Consider the following 23,314-nt stretch of genomic DNA (forward strand, 5'->3'; position numbering starts at 1 on the left):
CGAACCCATGTCCCCTGCATCGGCAGGCGGACTCTCAACCACTGCGCCACCAGAGAAGCCCTCAGTATTCATTTTTAAGTGAACTCTATCTTACAGATGTTTAGGTTGATATTTAAGAATGATTCAGTTATATTAGAATGTCATCTTAGACTTTGTAAGAGAAATCTTGTAAAGTAAAGGCTTTTAACAAGAGTTGAAATAAAAAGTTCTTTGGTAAATTCTGATTTTTCCCAGAAAGGTTATTTATCAGACATATTACATTTTTCACACTCTCTGATTTGCTGTTTTATATTTGAAATCACAATGGAAACTTAAATCCAAAATATTGTTATAAACTAAGAAGTGGGTAAATATAGAGTGAAAATACAGCAGAACTCTCTGGTTTTAATTTCATAGGTTCTTCAGTTTCTTTATTTTAGAGTAGGGGGTAAAGGATGGGAATGTATGCCCTTGTTACTGAGAAGCTTGTGGGCTCTGGAGGAGTAAAAACAGGAATCTGTGTGTGTGGCTTGTCAAGACCCCAGATGCTGGAGGCCTAGTCTATCGCCATGTGTCTAATCAATCCTCACCTGTACTGATTTCAAAGTATTCTAGCTCCAAAGCTTACAAGCAAGTAACGTTAGACATGTTGTTTGCTAAACTGTTTTTGTGAATTTTTATTGCATTTATGCCCTTACCAAACTGATATAGTGGCAATATATAATTACGTTGAGGAACTTCCATCTGTCTTACAGAATCTCAGCTTCATCTTTTGCCTTGGTGATAATTTCTTCTCTGAAAGTAGGGATATAAGGAATTGATACTTTGGACTTAATTCTGTTTTAGGAATAACTGATTGGCAATGTGGGAGTGATAGAAATTTGAGAGAAAATTGTCGTGTCATTTTGATGTTGCCTTTGTAGATTTTTCAATATGTGTGTGTTTTATCTTTCTCTCCTTTACTAGGCTGTAAGCTTTTCCATGATCCTAAGTTTAGTAAATAATAACTGCATTTGGAATGTTATTCTCTCCTTGACCTGTTCTTTGGTTTTGTACACCCAACTCTGTTACTTATTCCTTCTTGAGTATATTTTGGACTTAAATTCTCTTATTTATTATATAAGGCGTTGTACTATATGATTTTTAATAATCTGTAACTATATATTATCTGAAATCCCTGTGACAAATTATAATCTATAAATTCTAAGTGATGAGAAAAGGTTGTTTCTTATGTTTACAAACGCCTACCAGAAAAAAATTTGAGTTGAAAGTGTTTTTTTCCTCCTGCTTTTCTGCAATATTATTAGTAATTATTGAAAGACAGCTTTTTCTGAGTCATATGGAATGGGATTGTGAATTTTATTTGAAAAATGAGGCAAGTTTTTAGGATATGTCCTAAGGAGAATATTTATTTTCTTTTACTATTTGTTTTAAATTATATTCTTACAAAATAATTAGACCTAGTATAACTTAGCAGGTGACTTAAGCAAAACTGCTAGGGTTAGAATATTAGCCCTGCTACTTCACCGCTGTGTGAGGTGAACCAGTTAATCTCTGTTCCTCACTTTCCATCTGTAAAATGGGGATAAAAAAGTTACATACTTCCTCAGGTTGTGGTGAGGATTATATGACCTTATATGTATAAAGCACTTGTAACATTGCCTAACATGTAATCAGTTAATGCAAGTGTTGGCTATTTTAATTTAATTTTATAGTTACCTAATTATTTAATCTCCCTTTGGGGGAAAACAGGCCACCAGGGAACTCTTCCTTTGACCATCTCTTGTAAATAAATGTTTATTTAAAATAATACATTAGTTAAATTTTTTGTAACTTAAGTAGATTATTTGCACAGTGATAGAGTTTTACTCTTTTTCCAGAACCATGTTATCTCAGCTGGCTTTTTAAAAATAATTGTTTTAAATTCTTTCTTTCTTTTCAAAATAACATGCTCTTTTAAAAATTTTATTATGGAAAATTCCAAATTTATATAATGTACAACACTATCCTTACAGTTTTACTAGAAAGAAATCTATTTGCTTCTCCTTTTTCCTTGAACTGAGAGAAGGTAATGTCATTATTTGTCCCCCCGTTGTGCCTAATATTTTTTGATTGAATGATTCAGCACAAATCAGTTACCATCCAAATATACATTGAAATATTTGTAACGTTTAACATGCGTTACACATTAAACCAGTTTCTCTCGAAGTATGCTAGCCAGGGGGTCATAAATAGGATATAAATACTTGAATTATATAACATGTGTTTAAGACTATATTTTTATATAACATTGCTGTAGCTAAACCTCTGTATTTGATTTGAAATCCCAGAAACTGAATTTTATTGTTTATTAAATGGATGCTAAATACTAGAAATATACTAATTATCATGAATAAATTATTTGTTTTTTTAATATAAAAGAATATTTTAGGATAATGGTACTTTTATGCTTGTACTTGAAAGCTGAGAGAACTCTCAACATTTTTGGCATTTTCCTATTCTCAGAGTTCCAATAAAGTTATAATAGTTTTTAATATTGGCTCATTTTTTTCCATTTTTTAATACCTCTCAGATACTATTTCTTAATATAGTATGCAATATAACATTTTTAATATATTTTTGACTAAGTGTCACTGTTATACTAATTTCTGACAGTATCTGGAAGCAACTTCTTTGTTCTTTGAAGCAGAAAATTACAATGTTATGAAAATTGGATAGAGAGACAAGTATGCCTACCTTCAGAGCAAAAATAGGCTTTATTGTATTCTGTGACTCGGAACAAATTATCTAGCTGAATACAATTATATTCTAAAAATACTCAAATTTAACATTTTTCTTTAATTTGAAATTTATCCATACGTATACATACCAATTTGAGTTTAGAAATTATCTTTTTTATCGTGGTCTTATTAAGCAGTAGTGAGCCATGTTGGTTTTATTCACTGTGATAAGCCTTATTTAAGATGGCACGCATATATTTAAGGTATAGTTTATTCTGTAATAATTATAGCTAATACTAGCATTTACTGTATGATACACATTTCTAAGCACATAGCATAGAGTTCATTTAATCTTCACATAAACCTGTGACAGTGGTACTGTTCTTTTCCCCATTTTTACAGATGAGAAATTAAATCACAAAGAGATAAATACCTTGTCCAAGGTCACACAACTAGTAAGTATTGGAGCCATGTTATAAACATAGGCATTCTGACTTAAGCATCCGTGGTCTTAACCGCTTTGTATGCAATGTAAGCCTAAATCAAAAAAATTGTTTGAGTGTAAGGCACAAACTAAAAGCCTACATTTTTCACAGGGATTATATTATAAAAACATAGTCTGTTTCTAAACTATTTCAGGTATATTCAGAAAGGGGGTGGATTGAAAGTAAAGTTAAGAAGTTCTATTTGTAATAGCAAAATGCTGATAAAAATAATTAGTAATAGGTGATTGGATGATAGGCGGTACTGCACCTTATTCAGCCACACAGAGGAGTACTGTGCAGTCTTAGAAAGGAATGAAGATGACCTCTGTGTACAGTTTTAGAGTTAAGCAAGGAACAGTGTCTAGAGTTTTCTTATATTTAAAGAGTGCAGCATAGATAGCAATGGAAAAATAAACCAAATTAAGAAAAGTAGTTATGTAGGGGAAAGAGGGACAGAGAATGCAAGCTAGATCTTTCAGGATGTATGTTTTGTACTTCAGGGTTTGAAGCCATAGAGGTGTTTCATATGATATAAAATAATAAAGTAAAAGCAGTTCTAAACATAAAAAAAAGGAAACATTTGAATCTAACTATTATTATGTTGGTGGCATAAGTCATCTGAGAATATTTCAAGTAACATAGTATTTTACATGTACCTCCCTGATGGGATATAACATTAGAACAAAAAGAAACATAAGGAAATTATAAATTGCTTTCAGTATTGTTATTGTTATCAGTAATATCGGTATTATTATTTTGAAACCCATATGTACATATGTGGACATTTTTGTACATAGCAGTTAGAAGCAAATAAGTTAAGGTTATTAGAATCTGGGATTTTTCAATATAGGGGAAGAAGGATGGAACTATTAAAAAAGTTATATAAAATGCTATAGTCTTAAATTGAATTTGGTGAATTATTGGTATATACTTCTCAGGAAGAGAAAAATAAATTTCCTAAATCTGTGTAAGCAAAGACCTAGAAGCAGTGTCAATCCAGTGGCAATGAGCACCTCAGAACCTAGATTATGGTCTGTAAATACTGTGTCCTGCTGGTTGACACCAGAGCTCGGGCAGGAGAGACACAACATAAACTGGGGACCTCTCCTTGTGCCAGAAGGAAGAGAAGGTGGGATTTTGTCAAAAGGATGCAAGAGTCAACTTGAAGGAGCTCCCACTGCCTAATAATGGGACAGTTTCAGCATCAAAACAAAACTAAACCAAGTGGATTAAAACATAGCAAACATGTTAAAATCCCTGAGAACATAATGATTCCCCCCAAGAAGAGTAAGTTATGATTTAAATTCTCTCAGTATCTGCAAATTACCTTTTAATAAACTACCTGTTATTGCTTTAGTTGTCTTTAGTGTTATTTCCTTCTTAGACATGTTTGGCCATCTGGCTATATGTGCATTTCACTTAAAATATACATAATTGTTTATTACCACCGAAATCATTAGGTGCATTTTTCAAAATCTTGTTTAGAAGTGAAAGCAGTGCTGCTGATCAAAATGTTTGGTAGGATTCTGATCATTATGCAAGAACCTTCTTCATTATGGAAATCGTCATAATTTGAACTCTGACTTTTAGGTCACAACTGCAATACCTTCCCTAGAAAGTGGACTGTATAGAGTGTTATGTGTGTGGAAATGAGACCATTCCATACAGATTTTCCCGCAAGTTTCTCAAGTTCACCATGTCTAAAGTGAAGCCTCACTATTATTAATGGCATCACGATTGTACCCATTGACCAAACGTGAAAACTAGGAGTAATCCCAGACTTCTTCACCTTTGGTCACCTGTTCAATTGCTTTTTTATATATGATCAGCTCTGCTTTCTGATTTTCTCTTGATTCTGATCCACAGTCCTTGCCTCCAAGTCTGATAGTGGCATTTTCCTGCATAATTTTTCAGAAAGGATCTTATCCTTTCTATGGTTCCTAACCTTTTTGAATGCAAAGACTCCCTTTTAGTTCTGAAATAAGTGAATCCTTTACACACTGTACCTTTATATATAAAGAAAATGCATAATAACAGCTGGATTGTATTGAATGGTACGTTTCAGTGAATTTACATTTTAGAAGTCATAATCTTAAGTACGTAATTACTTTTCCTTTTCTGCACAAACTTCTGTAATCTTTGGAGTTAATAATTTTTTTAGTGTAATTTTTTAAGTGCACTGAGTTCTCTGCCACTTGTCTCTGTTCAGTATGTTCAGACACATTGACCCATAAGGATTTTATTACTTTAATTTTCTTGAAGAAGTCTCTTTCAGAGCCATGCTAACTCCCCCACCTTGCTCCCCCTCCCCAAGCTTGTAGCTTCTTTTTCTTTTTCCTAGTGTTCTGAAATTTTACAGTGATGTGCCTTGATTTAGTGTTTTTTAAATTAACAGTGCCAGGCACTCCTGGGCCCTTTTAGTCTGGAAAGTCTCTCTTTTAGACCCTTTAAAGAAAATATACTGTCTTCTCCAGGGGTGGGGAAGGTCAGTTGCCCAAATATGCAGATTAGGTAATATCTGGCAATCTGTTTCTTAAGTAGACTTCCAACCTGTCTTATTTTTAGCTTTTCCTTTACCCTCCTTTCCAAAGATGTATGGCTCTGCTAATTCCTGTGGTTTTTGGTGGGGAGAGGTAGGGAGAAGATACATCTGATGTGCATCGAGTTGCTCTCAGCTTTCTCTATTGAAACCTTAGATTTCAGCTTTCTCTCATCTAAGTCAGTTACCTCTTGAATTTCTTCTTTGTACCTTCCAATATTCATCTCTCATTCCTTTTGTCCTTTTAAAATTATTCCCCCTCCCTTTAAAATCTTTTTATATAAGTTTATTGGGGTTTTAGGAGGGAATGAAGTTATAGTGTGTCTAACAAGCATCAGATGGCCTTACTTTCCATTCATAGATAAAATGTCTGGTGACATCTGCCTCTGGGTAGCTTATCTACACCTTCCCCCTCTATTCCAAATCTAATTTTTTGACAAAGTAAACCTTATTGAGGTCAGATTTAATCATGTTCTGAATCTCATCATCTCCTGTTGCTTTTAATCAGGAACTGTGAAATCTTTTATCCTGTATTTCTTATTAGATGGCATAGTGTTCGGCCCACAGTAAAAGTTTTTGTATTTTTAGACTCTTCTTTGCACATTCCTTTTACTTATTGCACAAAATTAGAGGATGTTGTCATTCATTGTACCGTTTGCTTACCTTGAGAATGTTTTGAAATGTATGAGGTGTATTTGATTGTTGCTGTGTTGGGAGCATGCCATTGGCACATAATGAACAGAGGTCAGAGATGCTAAAAACCCCTTGATAGGTGGAATAGTCCTGCACAGTAAACACTTGTCCCACTCAGAATGCCAATAGTCAGTCTTGAGAAACATTGCTGGACGTTTTAAGGGAAACCTGGCTCTGCCTTGAGACTGGTACTTGCCCACAACCCTCTCAAATGGTGTCTGCTTTCATTCTTACCCCGAAAGCAGTGGGGCTAGAAGTATGGACATTTCTTCTTGGTCCTCACTGCTGCTTTCTGACCACTGTCTTCCTCACTCCACACACCCCCCCAACCCTGAAACAAACAAACAAACAAATCCCACCCCAGTTTGAATTTCATGCTACCTGTTTTTGTTATAGACGGAGCCCATCTCACTCAGATAAAAGTAATTTATGTTTCAAATTTTCATCTGTAACAGTCAATGTGCATGGCTAATAATCTGTATGATTGTATTATAAATAAAATAAGATTATTTCTCATTTAGTAAATATGCAGTATATATGCAACATGGTCTTTTCCATCCAATTTATGGATAAATTTAAATGTAGACTTATTTTTGGATAGTGAGTGTAGTTGTTACTGATTTCCCTTTTCACTATTAAAATACTTTTGAAGTGCCTTTTATTGCCTCAATAAGACAATAAACATTAAACATTATAAAACATTAAACAGACATTAACATTTTTTAACATCTTTATTGGAGCATAATTGCCTTACAATGGTGTGTTAATTTCTGCTTTACAACAAAGTGGATCAGTTATACATATACATATGTTCCCATATCTCTTCCCTCTTGTGTCTCCCTCGGGCATATGCCCAGTAGTGGGATGGCTGGGTCGTATGGTAGTTCTATTTTTAGTTTTTTAAGGAACCTCCATACTGTTCTCCATTGTGGCTGTATCAATTTACATTCTCACCAACAGTGCAAGAGTGTTCCCTTTTCTCCACACCCTCTCCAGCATTTATTGTTTGTAGATTTTTTGATGATGGCCATTCTGACCAGTGTGAGATGATATCTCATTGTAGTTTTGATTTGCATTTTTCTAATGATTAGACATTAACATTTTATAAGGGTTTATTTAAAATGCAAAGATAAGTATATTAACAACATACCTGTTATCAAAATGGGATTAATTATAATCTATGTAAGATGTATAACTGTGTCTAAATATTACATACTTAAAATCAAATGGTAATTTTTAATGGATTATCTTATAAAAGTGTGTCTAGAATATTGAATACTTCATGTACTTGTATATATGTGATATTTAATACATTGTTTTCTTTACCTTTGTTTTGCATAAAGCAGTGACTTGCATTGTTAAGCATTACCAATGTGTCATTTTGGTTTTTAGGTTGTGGAAAATGCCCTTAAAGTGAACCCAGTATTAAGCCCGCAAATGTTTCAACCAATTCTACCCTGTGTTTTCAGAGGTATTATAGAAGGGGAGGTAAGATTTTTCTTAAGCTTCTAAAGTTAGTATTGGATTCTAGGGTTCTATTTTAATTATTTTCCTTATTCATTGGAAAATTATTTCTTCTTCACATAGATAATCCATATAAATATGTACATAATACATATATATTACCTTGTATGACATATATATTTAGTTAGAACTCAGGCAATATTGGTGTGCATTCTAAAGAAGCAGTGTAAAGAAGAATATTGTTATTTCATATCGCTGTTGATTGTTACTTTGTCAATGATTGTTTATAATTGTTTATACTTGTACCATAACACAGTTTTACATATGCTGTATTTTAATTGTACAGAGGTATCCTGTAGTGATGTCAACGTATCTCGGCGTTATGGGTCGAGTCCTGCTACAAAACACTAGTTTCTTTTCCTCACTACTTAATGAGATGGCACATAAATTTAATCAGGAGGTAAGAATCAATTTACTTAAATTGAAGGAGGTCTTTATCCAAATAAAGATTGGAAATAATTTCGTGAAATAATCAGTCTATAAAAGTTTTGTAGTATTTAAACTTTATTTATTTATTTATTTCCATGAATCGAATTTTATTATGTTCAAGAATACGAAATGAAATAGTACATAGTTGAGTCATTCATGGAATTACTTTCAACAAACAGATGATTTTGAAATAAATATTTTTGTTATTTTAAATCTTTAATAAGTTGTATTGATACTGTAATTTGGGAGAAGGAGAAAGAAACCTGTGAATGGCAGTTGAAACTTAAATTTTGTTCTCTCTCAAAATAGGTAATTTTATTCTGCTTAGCCATAGGATACAATTTTGATTTGTTATGGTTGCAGTTTTTGTTAACTCATACATAAAATGAAGCAGGAATACTTTACATATAATCATGTACTACCTTTGTTTCATTTCCTTAATGAACTTGTTCTTAATGCCATGCAATGAGTTTCTGTCATCATTATTGTGGGAAATGACTTTTTCAGCAGAAGCTTATTAAAAATATACTGTAACTGAAACCAGCCACCTGAGTAAGTATGGAATAGGTTATTAAGTGAGTTGGTTACTTGAGACTACATACATTATATTAAAATATGGTTTTTATGTCTTAAGTTATTAATCTGTTAAGATTTATAAAATGTAGAAGGTGGAATGTACTTGACTGATCTCTAGAATGGAGGGGCAGTTTGTGAAATCTTTTGGTTTGTGGCTGAAATAGGTATTATCATTTCCACTTTTAACGAAAATCCAGAGTAAGGAAGTGCACACTGTAGAATGTATATAGTTTTTCCAGAATTAGACTAACCTAATTAGAGAATCTAGACTTTATTTTGATGAATAGGCAGGACAGATTTTTCATTAGCTTCATTAAATTTAACTGTGATGGAATAATGTTAAAAGTTTAAAGAGTTTATTCACTTGAGTTCAGCAAAATCTGTTGAGTGGTTTTAATAATAGCAATATATTTAACAATATAAATTTTATGTATTATTTTAATTCCTCACAACAACCCAATGGATAATAATATTTTTATTTCCATCTCACACCTGAGAAATCTGAAGCTTGGCGAGATTTAGTGACTTGTTAAAGTTTGCAAAGCTAGTAAATGATGGAATTGATATGCAGACCCCAGCAACCTCACTTCAGAGCTGATATCTCAGCGACCACATTCTGCTGCCTCCTATACATCCTGCAGTAGGCACTTCTCCACTAGACACTGGAGACACCTGGTTTGACAAGCCGATAGTGTTCTTTTAAGGGAGAGAGTACTTAAATAGGCAATTTTGTAATATTATTATAAATACTATGTTAGAGTTTTGTCCATCGTGCTGTGGGGAGAGAAAGAAAAGCTGTCTACTCTGTTAAATTTTTTTGTCCAATTTTTTTTCTTGTGATAAAATACACATAGCATAAAATTTACTATCTTATCTATTTTTAAGTGTGCAGGTCAGTGGTATTAAACATACAATCATCACCACCATGCTTCTCCATAACTCTTTCAGACTTGTAAAACTTGAACCTCTATATCCATTAAAGAGTAACTCCCCATTACCCTCTCCCTGTAGCCGCTGGAAACACCATTTTACTTTCTATATCTGTGATTTTGACTAGTCTAAGTACCTCATATAAGTGGAATCATACTGTATTTGTGTTTTTGTGACTAACATATCACTTAGCATAATATCCTGAAAGTTCATCGTGTTGTAGGATATGTCAGAATTTCCTTCCTTTTTAAGGCTGAATAATATTCCATGGTATATATTTATCACACTCTAGTTATCCATTCATCAGTCAGTGTACACTTGAGTTGCTTCCACGTTTTAGCTACAGTGAATAAAATTGCTATGAACATAGGTACTCAGATACCTATTTGTGACCTGCTTTCAATTCTTTTGGGTATATATCCAGAAGTGGAATTGCTGGGTCATGTTGTAATTCTATTTTTAAGTTTTTAAGGAACCACCATACTATTTTCCACATAGCTCCACCATTTTATTTTATTTATTTATTTTTTTTGTGGTACGCGGGCCTCTCTCTGTGTGGCCTCTCCCGTTGCAGAGCACAGGCTCCGGACGCACAGGCTCAGCGGCCATGGCTCACAGGCCCAGCCGCTCCGCAGCATGTGGGATCTTCCCGGACCGGGGCGCGAACCCGTGTCTCCTGCATCGGCAGACGGATTCTCAACCACTGCACCACCAGGGAAGCCCATTGTTTTTTTTTTTTTTTTTTGCCACATAGCTCCACCATTTTAAATTCCCATCCATAGTGCACAAGGGTTCCAGTTTCTCCATATCCTGTCCAACACTTGTTTTTGTTTTTGATAGTGTCCACTTTAATGGGTATGAGGTCATATTGTAATTTTGATTTGCATTGGACGCGCAGGCTCAGCGGCCATGGCTCACGGGCCCAGCCGCTCCGCAGCATGTGGGATCTTCCCGGACCGGGGCGCGAACCCGTGTCTCCTGCATCGGCAGACGGATTCTCAACCACTGCACCACCAGGGAAGCCCATTGTTTTTTTTTTTTTTTTTTTGCCACATAGCTCCACCATTTTAAATTCCCATCCATAGTGCACAAGGGTTCCAGTTTCTCCATATCCTGTCCAACACTTGTTTTTGTTTTTGATAGTGTCCACTTTAATGGGTATGAGGTCATATTGTAATTTTGATTTGCATTTCCCTAATGATTAGTGGTGTTGAGCATGTTTTCATGTGTTCGTTAGCCATTTGTGTATCTTATTTGGAGAAATGTCTAAGTCTTTTGCCCATTTTTGAATCAGTTTTTCTGTTGTTGAGTTTTAGGGTTAATTATGTATTCTGTATGTTAATCTCTTATCAGATATATGATTTATATATATTTTCACCAGTTTTGTGGGTTGCCATTTTACTATGTTGATAGTATCCTTTGATGCACAAAATTTTTTAATTTTCAATAAGTTCAATATGTCTTAGTTTTCAGCGGCCATGGCTCACAGGCCCAGCCGCTCCGCAGCATGTGGGATCTTCCCGGACCGGGGCGCGAACCCGTGTCTCCTGCATCAGCAGACGGATTCTCAACCACTGCACCACCAGGGAAGCCCATTGTTTTTTTTTTTGTTTTGTTTTGTTTTTTGCCACATAGCTCCACCATTTTAAATTCGCATCCATAGTGCACAAGGGTTCCAGTTTCTCCATATCCTGTCCAACACTTGTTTTTGTTTTTGATAGTGTCCACTTTAATGGGTATGAGGTCATATTGTAATTTTGATTTGCATTTCCCTAATGATTAGTGGTGTTGAGCATGTTTTCATGTGTTCGTTAGCCATTTGTGTATCTTATTTGGAGAAATGTCTAAGTCTTTTGCCCATTTTTGAATCAGTTTTTCTGTTGTTGAGTTTTAGGGTTAATTATGTATTCTGTATGTTAATCTCTTATCAGATATATGATTTATAAATATTTTCACCAGTTTTGTGGGTTGCCATTTTACTATGTTGATAGTATCCTTTGATGCACAAAATTTTTTAATTTTCAATAAGTTCAATATGTCTTAGTTTTTTCCTTTTATTGTTTATGCCTTTGGTGCCATATCCAAGAAATCACTGCCAAATTCAGTGTAGTGAAGGTTTTGTACTATTTTTTTGTTCAAGAGTTTTATAGTTTTAGGTCTTACCTTGAGTTCTTTGACCCCCCCCCCTTTTTTTTCCAATTGAAGTGTAGTTGGTTTACAATATTATATTAGTTTCAGGTGTACAGCATAGTGATTCATTATTTTTTACAGATTATACTCCATTAAATGTTATTACAAGATAATGGCTATAATGTCCTGTGCTATACAGTGTGTCCTTGTTATTTATCTCTTTGACCCATTTTAAGTTGAATTTTGTATATGGTATGAGATGAGGGTCCAGCTTCATTCTTTTGCATGTGGTTATTCAGCTTTTACAGTGCCATTTGTTGAAAAGAGTGTCCTTTTGAATGATCTTGGCACTCTTGTCAAAAGTCATTTGACCATATATGCAAGGGTTTATTTCTGGGCTCCATATTCTGTTCAATTGGTCTATATGTCTATCTTTGTATGATTATCACATAATTTTGATTACTGAAGCTTTGTAAGGCATGTTGAAATCCAAAAGTGTGAATGCTCTGGCTTTTTTTCATATTTTTGGAGATGGTTTTGTCTATTCAGGGTCCCTTGAGATTCTATATGAATTTTAGGATGGGTTTTTCTATTTCTGCAAAAAGTATCATTGGGATTTCGACAGAGATTGCATTGAAACTGTAGATTGCTTTGAGTAGTGTTGACATCTTAATATTAAGTCTTGCAATCCATGAACATGGGATGTATTTCCATTTATTTATGTCTTAATAAGGAGTGTTTTATATTTTTCATTATGCAAGTCTTTTACCTCCTTGGTTAAATTAATTCCTAAGCATTTTATTCTTTTTGATGGTAGTAAAATGGAATTGTTTTTGTAATTTCTTTTTTAGATTTTTCATTGCTCATGTATAGAAATGCAACTGATTTTTGTTGACTTTGTATTCTGCTGCTTTGCTGAATTCATATATTCTAACAGTTTTTTTGGAGGAATCTTTGGGACTTTCTACATATAAGAACATATGATCTGCAAACAGATAATTTTGTTTCTTCCTTCGCAGTTTTGATGCATTTTATTTCTTTTGCTTGCCTAATTGTTCTTGCTAGAACTTCCAGTACTGTGTTAAATAGAAGTGGTGAAATTTGGCATCCTTGTTTTGTTCCTGATATTAAAGGATGAGATCGTCTCGGTCTTTTGTCATTCATTCTGATGTTCATCATGGGTTTTCATATATGGCATTTATTATGTTGAGATATTTTCTCCCTATTCCTAATTTATTCACTGTTTTTTATCATGAAAGGGTATTGAATTTTGTTAAACGCTTTTTCTATATCTGTCGAGATGATCATGGGTTTTTTTATCCTTTATTCTGTTAATGTGGTGTGTTATCTTGATTGATTTTCATATGTTGAATCATCCTTCCATTCCTGGAATAAATCTCATTTGGTTATGGTGTATAATCTTTTTAATATGTTGCTGAATTCTGTTTATTAGTACTTTGTTGAAGATTTTTGTATTAGTGTTTGTAAGAGACACTGATCTGTAGCTTTTCTTTTTTGTATTGTCTTTGTTGGGCTTTATTACCAGTATAATGCTGGCCTCATAGAATGAGTTAGGATGTGTTCCCTCCTCTTTGATTTTTAAAATTGAAATTTTAAAAATATTGTAATAAGTCCCTGCTAACTAGAAAATAGTATAATAATAACCTTGATAAATGCTGTAAATAATGAATAGTATAAATTTTACTATGAAGCAGATTATCATTTTTTTTTTGATGTGGACCATTTTTAAAGTCTTTATTGAATTTGTTAAAATACTGCTTCTGTTTTATGTTTTGGTGTTTTGGCCGCGGGGCATGTGGGATCTTAGCTTCCTGACCAGGGATGAACCCACACCCCCTGCAATGGAAGGCGAAGTCTTAACCACTGGACCACCAGGGAAGTCCCTATCATTTCTGTTTTGTAAATAAATCTTTTGAATGTGCAGGAGTACAATGAAGAAATTATGTTAATAATAAATTGCAGTGTGGAACATCTTCTGATAATGTTGAAGAATTTAGAACGATCTGGAACCTCTTGAAACTGTAGGACTCAGTGCAAAGTAAAAGTAATCTTTATTCTGGAATGAAAAATATTTTTATTATTTCAGCAAAATATAGTGATTTGTTATTGCTTAATGATATAAACTTTGGATGCAAAGGTGCTTAAGAATTGTATCATTAGAAGTTGAAGGTTCTAAATGCATTTCCTCAGAATGTCAGTCATGTTCTATTAATGTTTCTGGCAAAGTAAAGAATTTTTGCAGCAGTCAGTGAGGAAAAAAATTAAGGGAACATCATGAATTTATGTTAGATAATAAAGTGATCGAAATAATAAAGTTTTTCCACTGTCAAAGTAAACAGAAACATTTGGAAAAGTACCATCAGCATTTAAAAAATTCTATCAACTATGCAGTTTTAATACAGTATCTTAAGACATGAAATATATAATAGAAATTTCAAAAAATTAATATTTATGGGACTATCATATTCTAAATTTGTTTTTCACCTGCTAGCTAACATGTATTTAGTGAAATGAGAAAACGGCTTTTTGAAATATTTATATAGATTACTTAAAATGAGAAATTCATGACTTTGAAGATATTTAATGATGTTTATTGAACTCATATAGCTAGATGAAAGAATATTTGAAATAATAAACTTGGTCTTTAAGAAAAATATTTCAGTAAGAAATACTTAACTGAAAACCTCATTGCCAGTGTCTCTCTAGGGAGAAGGTGTATATAGTTTCAGTCAAAACTAAAAATAATTTTCCACATATTTGGTTCTAAGTCACTAAATTTAATCATATACAATGAGGGATGTAAATCAAACAAATCAGAAAGCTTTTCTTAATAAATTTCATGTTTGCTATCATGTTGAATAAGCATCAGAGAAACATAAATAATATACCTGAAAATCAGGAATTGAATTATGAAATTGGAAGAATATTAACCCTGCAGTTTTTCTTTTCATTTCTCCCTCATATGTACTAATGCTATTAAGCAAATGTTGATAGTTTTCTTGCAATATATGAAAACTGAGATGTTCAAAACTACTCTTTGATGTAGTCAAACCCTAAAGATGTGTCAACATTTCTACAAATAGTTTTGGGCACATCACCAGATCATTTCTTCAAAGAAGTACTTGACACAAAAAAATTAACTTGGAGTGAATCATTGATCGAAAAAGCTAAAACTATAAAAGCTTCCAGAAGAAAACATAGGAAAAAGATATCAATTTATTTTATACTCATGCATGTAAAACAGTAATTTCTAAATCATTTGCTGATATTTACAAATTGTAAATATGATTATTTGATGCTGCTGACAGCTGAATAGTACTCTAGTTTGAGTCAAGATTTTACATTAAAAAATGACATCAAATATTTTCAGCAATTTCCTCCCTAAGTATTAGTCACTAGGCAACCTGTAATCTCAAAAAGTAGTAATTTGTCTTAATGTTCCTAGTCATGAATCACCTCTCATGTTCTATTAAACTAACTGCAGTTCTATTCAGAGCTTTTCTAGCCCTTCTAAATGCTGTTTGGGATATTTAGAGATATTTAGACTTCATCCAAAAGTCATATTTGTTTATCCAAAAGTCATATTAATTGGTTTAATTTTATTTCATTTTCAATGAGCTGAGCTTTACAACCATCATTAGCCAAGTTTAGGATACAGTAAATGAAAGAACCTAAAGATTCAATATATTTTTCATCTGTCATCAAAAAGGGGGGCGGTCACATAATTACACAATTTTTCTTATAATTAATGTTTTGGTTGAATGATAGTTCACATTTCTTAATTTTCATAATATCTTTCACTTTCATAATATTTTCTTTTATATGGTCAGTTACAAAAAAGTGATTGAACATATCTATCACAAATCTTTCAGCTTTAATATCCAAAATATTTGCAGTAGAATGAGCAGAATTCTAACAGATTTGATATATCAGTACTTCCATTGATTATGATACTGGGAGCCCCACCAGTGCAACAAGGCAAAAAAAAGACAAAAGCATACAGATTGGAAAGGAATAAGTAAAACTGACTCACTTTGCAAACAACATGATTGTATATTACAGTCTCCAGTAAAACTACTACTAAGTTTACTAAGGTCGTGGGTTACTTGGTCAATATATAAAAAACAATTTTATTTCTCTTCACTACCAGTGAACAACTGGAAACTGAAATTCTCAAAACACGATTTACAATAACATTCAAACCTAGAAATATTTAGGATATACTTAACAAAATGTGCGTAAGACAGGTACAGTAAAAACTACTAAACATTGCTGAGAACATTAAAAAAATCTCAATAAATGTATATATATGCTCATGGATTAGATGATTCATTATTGCTAAGATTAAAATTTTCCCTAAAAATTTTTTTTCTTGGTAGAAATTGGCAGGCTAATTCTAAAATTTATATAGAAATGTAATGGACTTAGAATAGCCAAACCTACTTTGAACAAGAACAAAGTTGAAGAATATATGATACTATCTGATTTCAAGACCTATTATAAACCTATACTAACCAAGAAAGTGGGATAGCATGAAAGTAAACATTTAGGTCAATGAAACAGAATTGAGTTGGAAAGTAGGTGCACACATTAATGGTCGGTTTATTTTTGACAAATGTACCAAGGAAATTTAATGCAAAAAAGACAAGTCTTTTATTTATTTATTTATTTATTTATTTTATTTATTTATTTATTTGGCTGCGTCGGGTCTTAGTTGCGGCACGTGGGGTCTTCCTTGAGGCCGCTTGCGGGATCTTTCATCGTGGCGCAGGCTTCTCTCTAGTTGTGGCATGTGGGTTTTCTTTCTCTAGTTGTGGTGCGTGGGCTCTGTATTTGTGGCACGTGGACTCTCGTTGAGATGCTCAAGCTCAGTAATTGTGGCGCGTGGGCTTAGTTGCCTCATGGCATGTGGGATCTTAGTTCCCTGACCAGGGATCGAACCCGAGTCCCCTGCATTGAAAGGCAGATTCTTTACCACTGGACCACCAGGGAAGTCCAGAAAAAGACAAGTCTTTTAGATAAATCAAGCTAGATTAACCTATAACATGTAAACATATATGTGTATACATATGTATTTATTTATGTATATATGTGTGTAACTATATATGTGTTTTATACTTGTATAACATAAACCTCATTGGAAGGCACAGTAACTTCCTCTGTTGGTTTTAGGTGACACACTCATTCACACATTCCTTGAAATTCTTCCCTTCTTTAGGTTCCAGGACACTGTAAGTTAATTTCCCATTGATTTCCTTCTTGGTCTCATGGGTTTCACTTCCTAGTAAACCATAAACATTTTCTAAGACTTAATCACTGACTCTGCTTATCTCCAGCCACAGTCACTCCTTTAAGGGAGGCCAACTCTGACCTTTTCCTTACAATCCAGTCCCAGTATCTTTACGTCAAGGTCTTCTGTCTTCTTTGAGCACTCAGTGTCCTCTGACATTTCTTCTTTTGTGTGTCCATTATGCTTAATCTATATTTCTCTCTCATTTATTCAAAAGTTTTCTCATCTTTTATTGTAGAACAGCTCCCCCACCTCCATCCTTTTTTCCTGTGGCCTTAGTTTATTTAAGGGCCTGGGCCAGTTATCCCAAAGAACTTTGAGCCCTGTCCTGGTGTCATTTAACTTATTCCTTCATCCCCTATATTTTTGTAAGCCATGTTAAATCCATCTTCTTTTCACCTCCATTGCTGCTGCCACAGCCCAAGTGCTTTTCTCGTGACTGGAATATTACCATAACCTCTAATATTGGGCTTCCTCCAGTCCCTCTTCTATAGGTCAGCTGAGTGGTCTTGCAGATTGAATTACAGAATTGCTTACTTGCTTGTCTTCTCCATTTGACTGTGAACTCCAAGGTCACAAAGCTAGGAGATGGTAGAGTTGGGGAGATGTACCATATTTCTCTTTTCATGCTTCATCTGTATATAGGGGTACATACCTCAGTTGGTGATGAAAGTTCTGGAGGCTCGGAAGTCCAAGATCAGGGTGCCAGCATGGTTGGATTCTGCCATTTCCTGTATTGTAGCCAGCTGACCTTTCACTGAGTCCTCATGTGATGGAAAGGCAGAAATTATTAAAATGGTTTGATAACGATTTGTGCTACATAGCTTGATAGACAGTGTTAAAATATCAATTTGTATAAAAAATAAGAAAGATTCTATTAAAAAATTTTAATTTATAGTTACTTTTTGATTTTTAAATATTTTAATTTTCATTTTACCTCAAGTGATTGTTAGTAGCAGCATGGTTTGAATCTGGAAATGAGTCACCTAGCATAGTATGTATTTGCATGAATGGAGAAGATCTGAAAATATAGCTTTACTTGTTACTAGACCTTAAAGGAAATTTGCCTCTGTGCTATCCTGTGCTTCACACCATCTTTCGACCCAAAGTAATATGCTTTGCTAATCCAGGGCAGACTAACTAATGGATAGTTCTTTAGGTGCTGTGCATTTAAGAGTCATCATGTGATCGATCAATTATACTCCAGTATAAAATCAAAATTAGATAAATAAATAAATAAAAGTCATGTGGAAAATTTTGTGCATTTAAGAGTCATCATGTGATCGATCAATTATACTCCAGTATAAAATCAAAATTAGATAAATAAATAAAAGTCATGTGGAAAATTTTCTGAAATGTCCTATGTTTCCCTGTTATCGCAAATGTCTTAGGTTTACATTTAAAAAAATACACAAGAGTAGGCCACCACCTCCACTGGGTTAAACATCAAAATATACAGAAATAATGACCTGTGGCTGGTGCTGGTACTACGTCAACCCTTTGACAATATGAAGGATTGAAGAGAGATGTTATAGGTTCAGACTTACTTCTCTCACTGTATTTAGAGCACTGTCTTTTCATGGAACACTTCTTTTTTCACTTTTCAATGTGAAGAAGAAATGTTTTTCACAAAGAATTTGACCAAAAATTGTCAAGCCATCATGTTTGAGTCTAGAGACTACAGGAATGAAAGATAATGAAATATTATTGTAGTTCAAATGGCTACTTTTGACTGTGAGCACAGTTTTAAAGAACATCAGAATTAAATAGGACTAGGAAAATGAGTTCCAGTAAATCCAGATAGCTTTGAAACAAGCAAGGATTTTGCAGAAAGGTTTGTCTCTTCTAAACTCTTGAAAACAGTTGTCAGATAGTAGAGAAAACCAAGTTAATTAAGAGTGATTTAATATCTTTAGGAAAGAAGTTGGGTTCATTGCAGAAGTCACCATTAGAACAGTTCCACCTCTAAGCATTTGCTAGTCAGAGTCTTTCAGAGTCATTTTTTATATTGAATGAAGAAGACTTTTTAGACTGATAACGTAATTTAGAATTTAGAGCCTTAGGGTATTGAAGAATGGTACTTTTGCTGTAGGGAAATTTGCTAGAAAATGACAGTATTTGTAGGCCCTTTTTCTCTTTAGACTTCCTCTTCTGAGGGATAGCATCTATCTTGGTGTAAACAAGTGGTGTGGAATTCAGGATGGGAAAACAGGCTTTTGGGATGAGGGTGTTTCGCCATTCAGTGTCCTGATTTTTATTTAAGTCATCTGATTTTAATTTGTTTCTCACCTTGCCTTCCGCCTGTTCTTGATGGCTTGAGTTGGAGCTTCTTGGATTTTATTTTTGCAGATACTGTATCTTTGGACTCCTTTAGGAGTGGGGAAAGCAATCTAGAATGTTCTAATTGTTCTTTATACAGATTCCCAGCTAGTTTTCCTGTTTTGAGCTCTGTACCTCACCTCTGTCTTCTTTGTGGCCTGATGATTGCAAGGTTCTGAGAACCAAGTTTGTTTGCATTAGATTATTATTCCCCTGGCAGGCAGTTTGGTTCCAGGCTTTTCTGTTCGGCCAAGTCACTTACCACTCTTTCATTCACCTGCCATCTTCCAAAAACTCGTAACCATCTTTACCCATGTAGTTTCTCCTCTTTTATAGACCCTGGGGGGTTATTTGTTTGCTTTTTATATTTCTTTACTCTCATTTTAGTGGGATTTCAGAGGGAGCCAGCAAATGCATATGTTCAAAGCTAAAATTGTTTTCACAATGTCAGTATGCTTCTAGGGTAAATAACTTTTTTATAAAGATGCAGTAAGATGTGTGCAGCTGCATAAAAGGAGTAATATTATCTGTTTATCTTTCTATAAAACTAAGACTGAACTCAACTATTCCTTAACTATTCCCTTGTTTTCTAGAAACATTGTCATCTTACTCTTTCAGACAATATCCCTTAATTTAGACTTTATAAATTTGGGGGGAGGAGTGAAACATTTTGGTAACTTCAATTCTACAAGGTAAGAAGATGACTTTCCTCAAGACCTGCTACTTTGATTATAAGACTTTTTCCTTAATCAGTCCTAAGTGTTTGACTTGAAACAGCACACATCTTTCTAATACTAGAGAGATTGAAGGTACTTTTTTGTTTCCACACAATGAATGATGTTTCATGAAATTTTATGTAAAAATGACATTTTATTGCTTGACTAGCAACTGGTATGAAGGTTTGACTAAGAAGATAACATTTGGAGAGAGAAATAAAAAAAATCGCCATTTGCATAAACATTATTCTGTTCCTACAGGGAATATAATTATATAAAATTACTTAATTCTTCTAGACAACATTTATAACTCATATTCTTTAAAATTGTAAAAATGATGGAACCAGTCAGAAATAAAATTCTTTCTACAGTAGATATTTATTTAATTGTGGTATCTTCAGCATGATCCGCCAGGGTAGATTTTGGCATACATTATCAAGGTAGAGAAATCTCATCATCTTTTTATTATGCTGCTTAAGAATTACTTTGATTTTAGAAATTAGTTCTCTGAAATACTGCAGAATTCTTTTTTTGCTCTATGATTCGCTATAAATGGTCATCAACATATGTTACAGTTGTCTTGTTTCTATTTTTTGTTATGTGCTGTTGTTAAATATTTTTATAATAGAGGAAATAAATGTAAGTTATAAGTAAATAAAATTAGACCATAGAAATACCTGTCTTTGCTGATTGCATCTTCATTTCAACCACGTATATTACTATAGCTTTAGTTGTATATATTACATTTTAATAAGTGGATATTTGCTTTTGTATGGTTATGCTTTGTTTTTTAAATCTTGCTTACTAGATTTTTTTTTTTTTTTCGGTACGCGGGCCTCTCACTGTTATGGCCTCTCCCGTTGCGGAGCACAGGCTCCGGACGCGCAGGCTCAGCGGCCATGGCTCACGGGCCCAGCCGCTCCACGGCATGTGGGGTCTTCCCGGACCGGGGCACGAACCCGTGTCCCCTGCATCGGCAGGCGGACTCTCAACCACTGCGCCACCAGGGAAGCCCTGCTTACTAGATATTAATTGCAGTAAATCTATAAAGTATCTGAGCCATTTGTTTCCAAATTAAGTACAAATTGAAGACACATGGTATAAATCAGCAGTTACTGGACTGTTCTGCTTCATTGTGCCCTTAATATGTTAGTAATATTTTCACAATGCCTCTAGGCTAAAAGAAATATAAACCGCTTACTGTTCCTTTTATTAAGTAGTTAGATCCAAACAAATTAATTTGTATTCACGTCCTAATAACTTAGTATCTATTGAAAATTATACACAAAAATCTAAAGAATAATATCTTTATTTCATTCTTAAATAACCACAATTACTGATTAATGGAATGTGTATGCCTATTGGGCAACATCCAGGTTCTTAAACCTTAGAATCATATTGGATACCCCCACTTTCATCTTCTGTTCTACCTTGATTTTTTGGTAGTATTTTGCAAAGATATGAAGTCATCAAAAGGAGTGTAATGTTAAAACTGGGAACTATGTTGAACTAGTAGTTTTTGCAGTATCTGACGGATGTCATTAGGTTTCTCTGAATAATTTAAATATTTTGTGAGTTCACTGTGGCATCTTGGGACACAGCACACAGTTTGGGGAACTGAAGTATGAATAATTGTCTTTAATAAGTGTTTCCTTGACTGTTTATTATTTTTCAAAGTGTGTTGGAAAAAAAATGTGTTGAAACATTTTTCGGAAAAAATGTAGAAGCACAAAAGTAGGAAAGTATGGGAATTCAAGGTTGATCTTACATTACTAAAATCCACGAAGTACAGATTCTGATATTAAATGCATTCTTTAAAAGGTGCGAGAAGTGTACAGGTGTTTATAAGCAAACCCTGGGACCCACTTTCAGTCTACATGATGAGTACACTTGGTCCTGTTTTACTTTATAGATTCTAACTGTATCAGTTAGGGTTTTTCAGAAAACTGGAACCAGTTCTGTGTATATGGAGAGAGAGAGAGAGATTGAGGGAATATACACATGTAGAGGCACACATACACGAGAGGGGGGGTGGATTTTAAGGAATTGGCTCATATGATTGCAGGGACTAGCAATTTCTAATTTTGTAGGGCAGGCTGCAAATGAAAACTCAGGCAGGATTTGTATGTTACAGTCTTGAGGCAGGGTTTCTTCTTCCTAGGAAACCTTAGTTTTTGCTCTTAAGGCTTTCAAGTGATTGAATGAAGTCTAACCCACATTATCTAGGGTAATCTCCTTTACTTAAAGTCAGCTCATTGTAAATGTTAATCTTATCTGCAAAATACTTTCATGGCAACATCTAGACTAGTACTTGACCAAATAACTGGACCCTTAGCGTAGATGAGTTGAACAAGTCTATTTGGCTCTCAGAGTTAATTGGCTCTCAAGATAAATTAGAGTCGTTTTCTGGTTTTGCTCAAATTATTTTTTTTCCAGCTCAAGACTTGCCCCAAATTCTTATATTCCAATTCTCTGGTTTGCTGGAATTGAACTTTAGCCATTCTTTATGCGGTTTTAGCCTTTAACAGTACTTATCCACAAGTAAATAGCATTTCAAATATTTGAGATGCCTCCTGGTCTTTTTTCAGATGGACCAGCTTTTGGGAAATATGATTGAAATGTGGGTTGATCGCATGGACAATATTACCCAGCCTGAAAGAAGAAAACTTTCAGCTTTGGCTTTGCTTTCTCTTCTGCCATCTGATAATAGGTGAGGAAATGTTTTCTTAAAATTTATTTTGTTAAAGCATCAAAATGTTAGCACCGTTTTGGCCATTGGTATTGCTGTGTGTTGCTGGGCAGTGCTGTTTTATGCATATGTATGCTGATTTTGTTAGTAGATAAATGATGTGGCAACTGTTGGTCTAGATCTAAAAAGATGTGAGTGGAGTGGTGGGCACTGCCGTTTAACTTGGTTATGTTCATTTTACCAATTTCATTTTTGTCTGAATTCCCATTTTTTA

General features: G+C 34.0%; 1 protein-coding gene across 1 annotated transcript in view; it reads left to right on the top strand.

The window, feature by feature from the left end:
- Nucleotides 1-23,314, top strand: part of IPO11 (importin 11) — a 215,249-nt gene that overhangs the window by 118,702 nt on the left and 73,233 nt on the right. Inside the window, exons 25-27 of the mRNA XM_007130413.4 lie at nucleotides 7,809-7,904; nucleotides 8,227-8,340; nucleotides 22,940-23,061. Coding sequence (XP_007130475.1) covers nucleotides 7,809-7,904; nucleotides 8,227-8,340; nucleotides 22,940-23,061 — 332 coding nt within the window. The remainder of the gene's footprint in view (nucleotides 1-7,808; nucleotides 7,905-8,226; nucleotides 8,341-22,939; nucleotides 23,062-23,314) is intronic.

Source organism: Physeter macrocephalus, chromosome 8 (genome assembly GCF_002837175.3).
Source record: "Physeter macrocephalus isolate SW-GA chromosome 8, ASM283717v5, whole genome shotgun sequence".
Lineage (NCBI taxonomy): Eukaryota > Metazoa > Chordata > Mammalia > Artiodactyla > Physeteridae > Physeter > Physeter macrocephalus.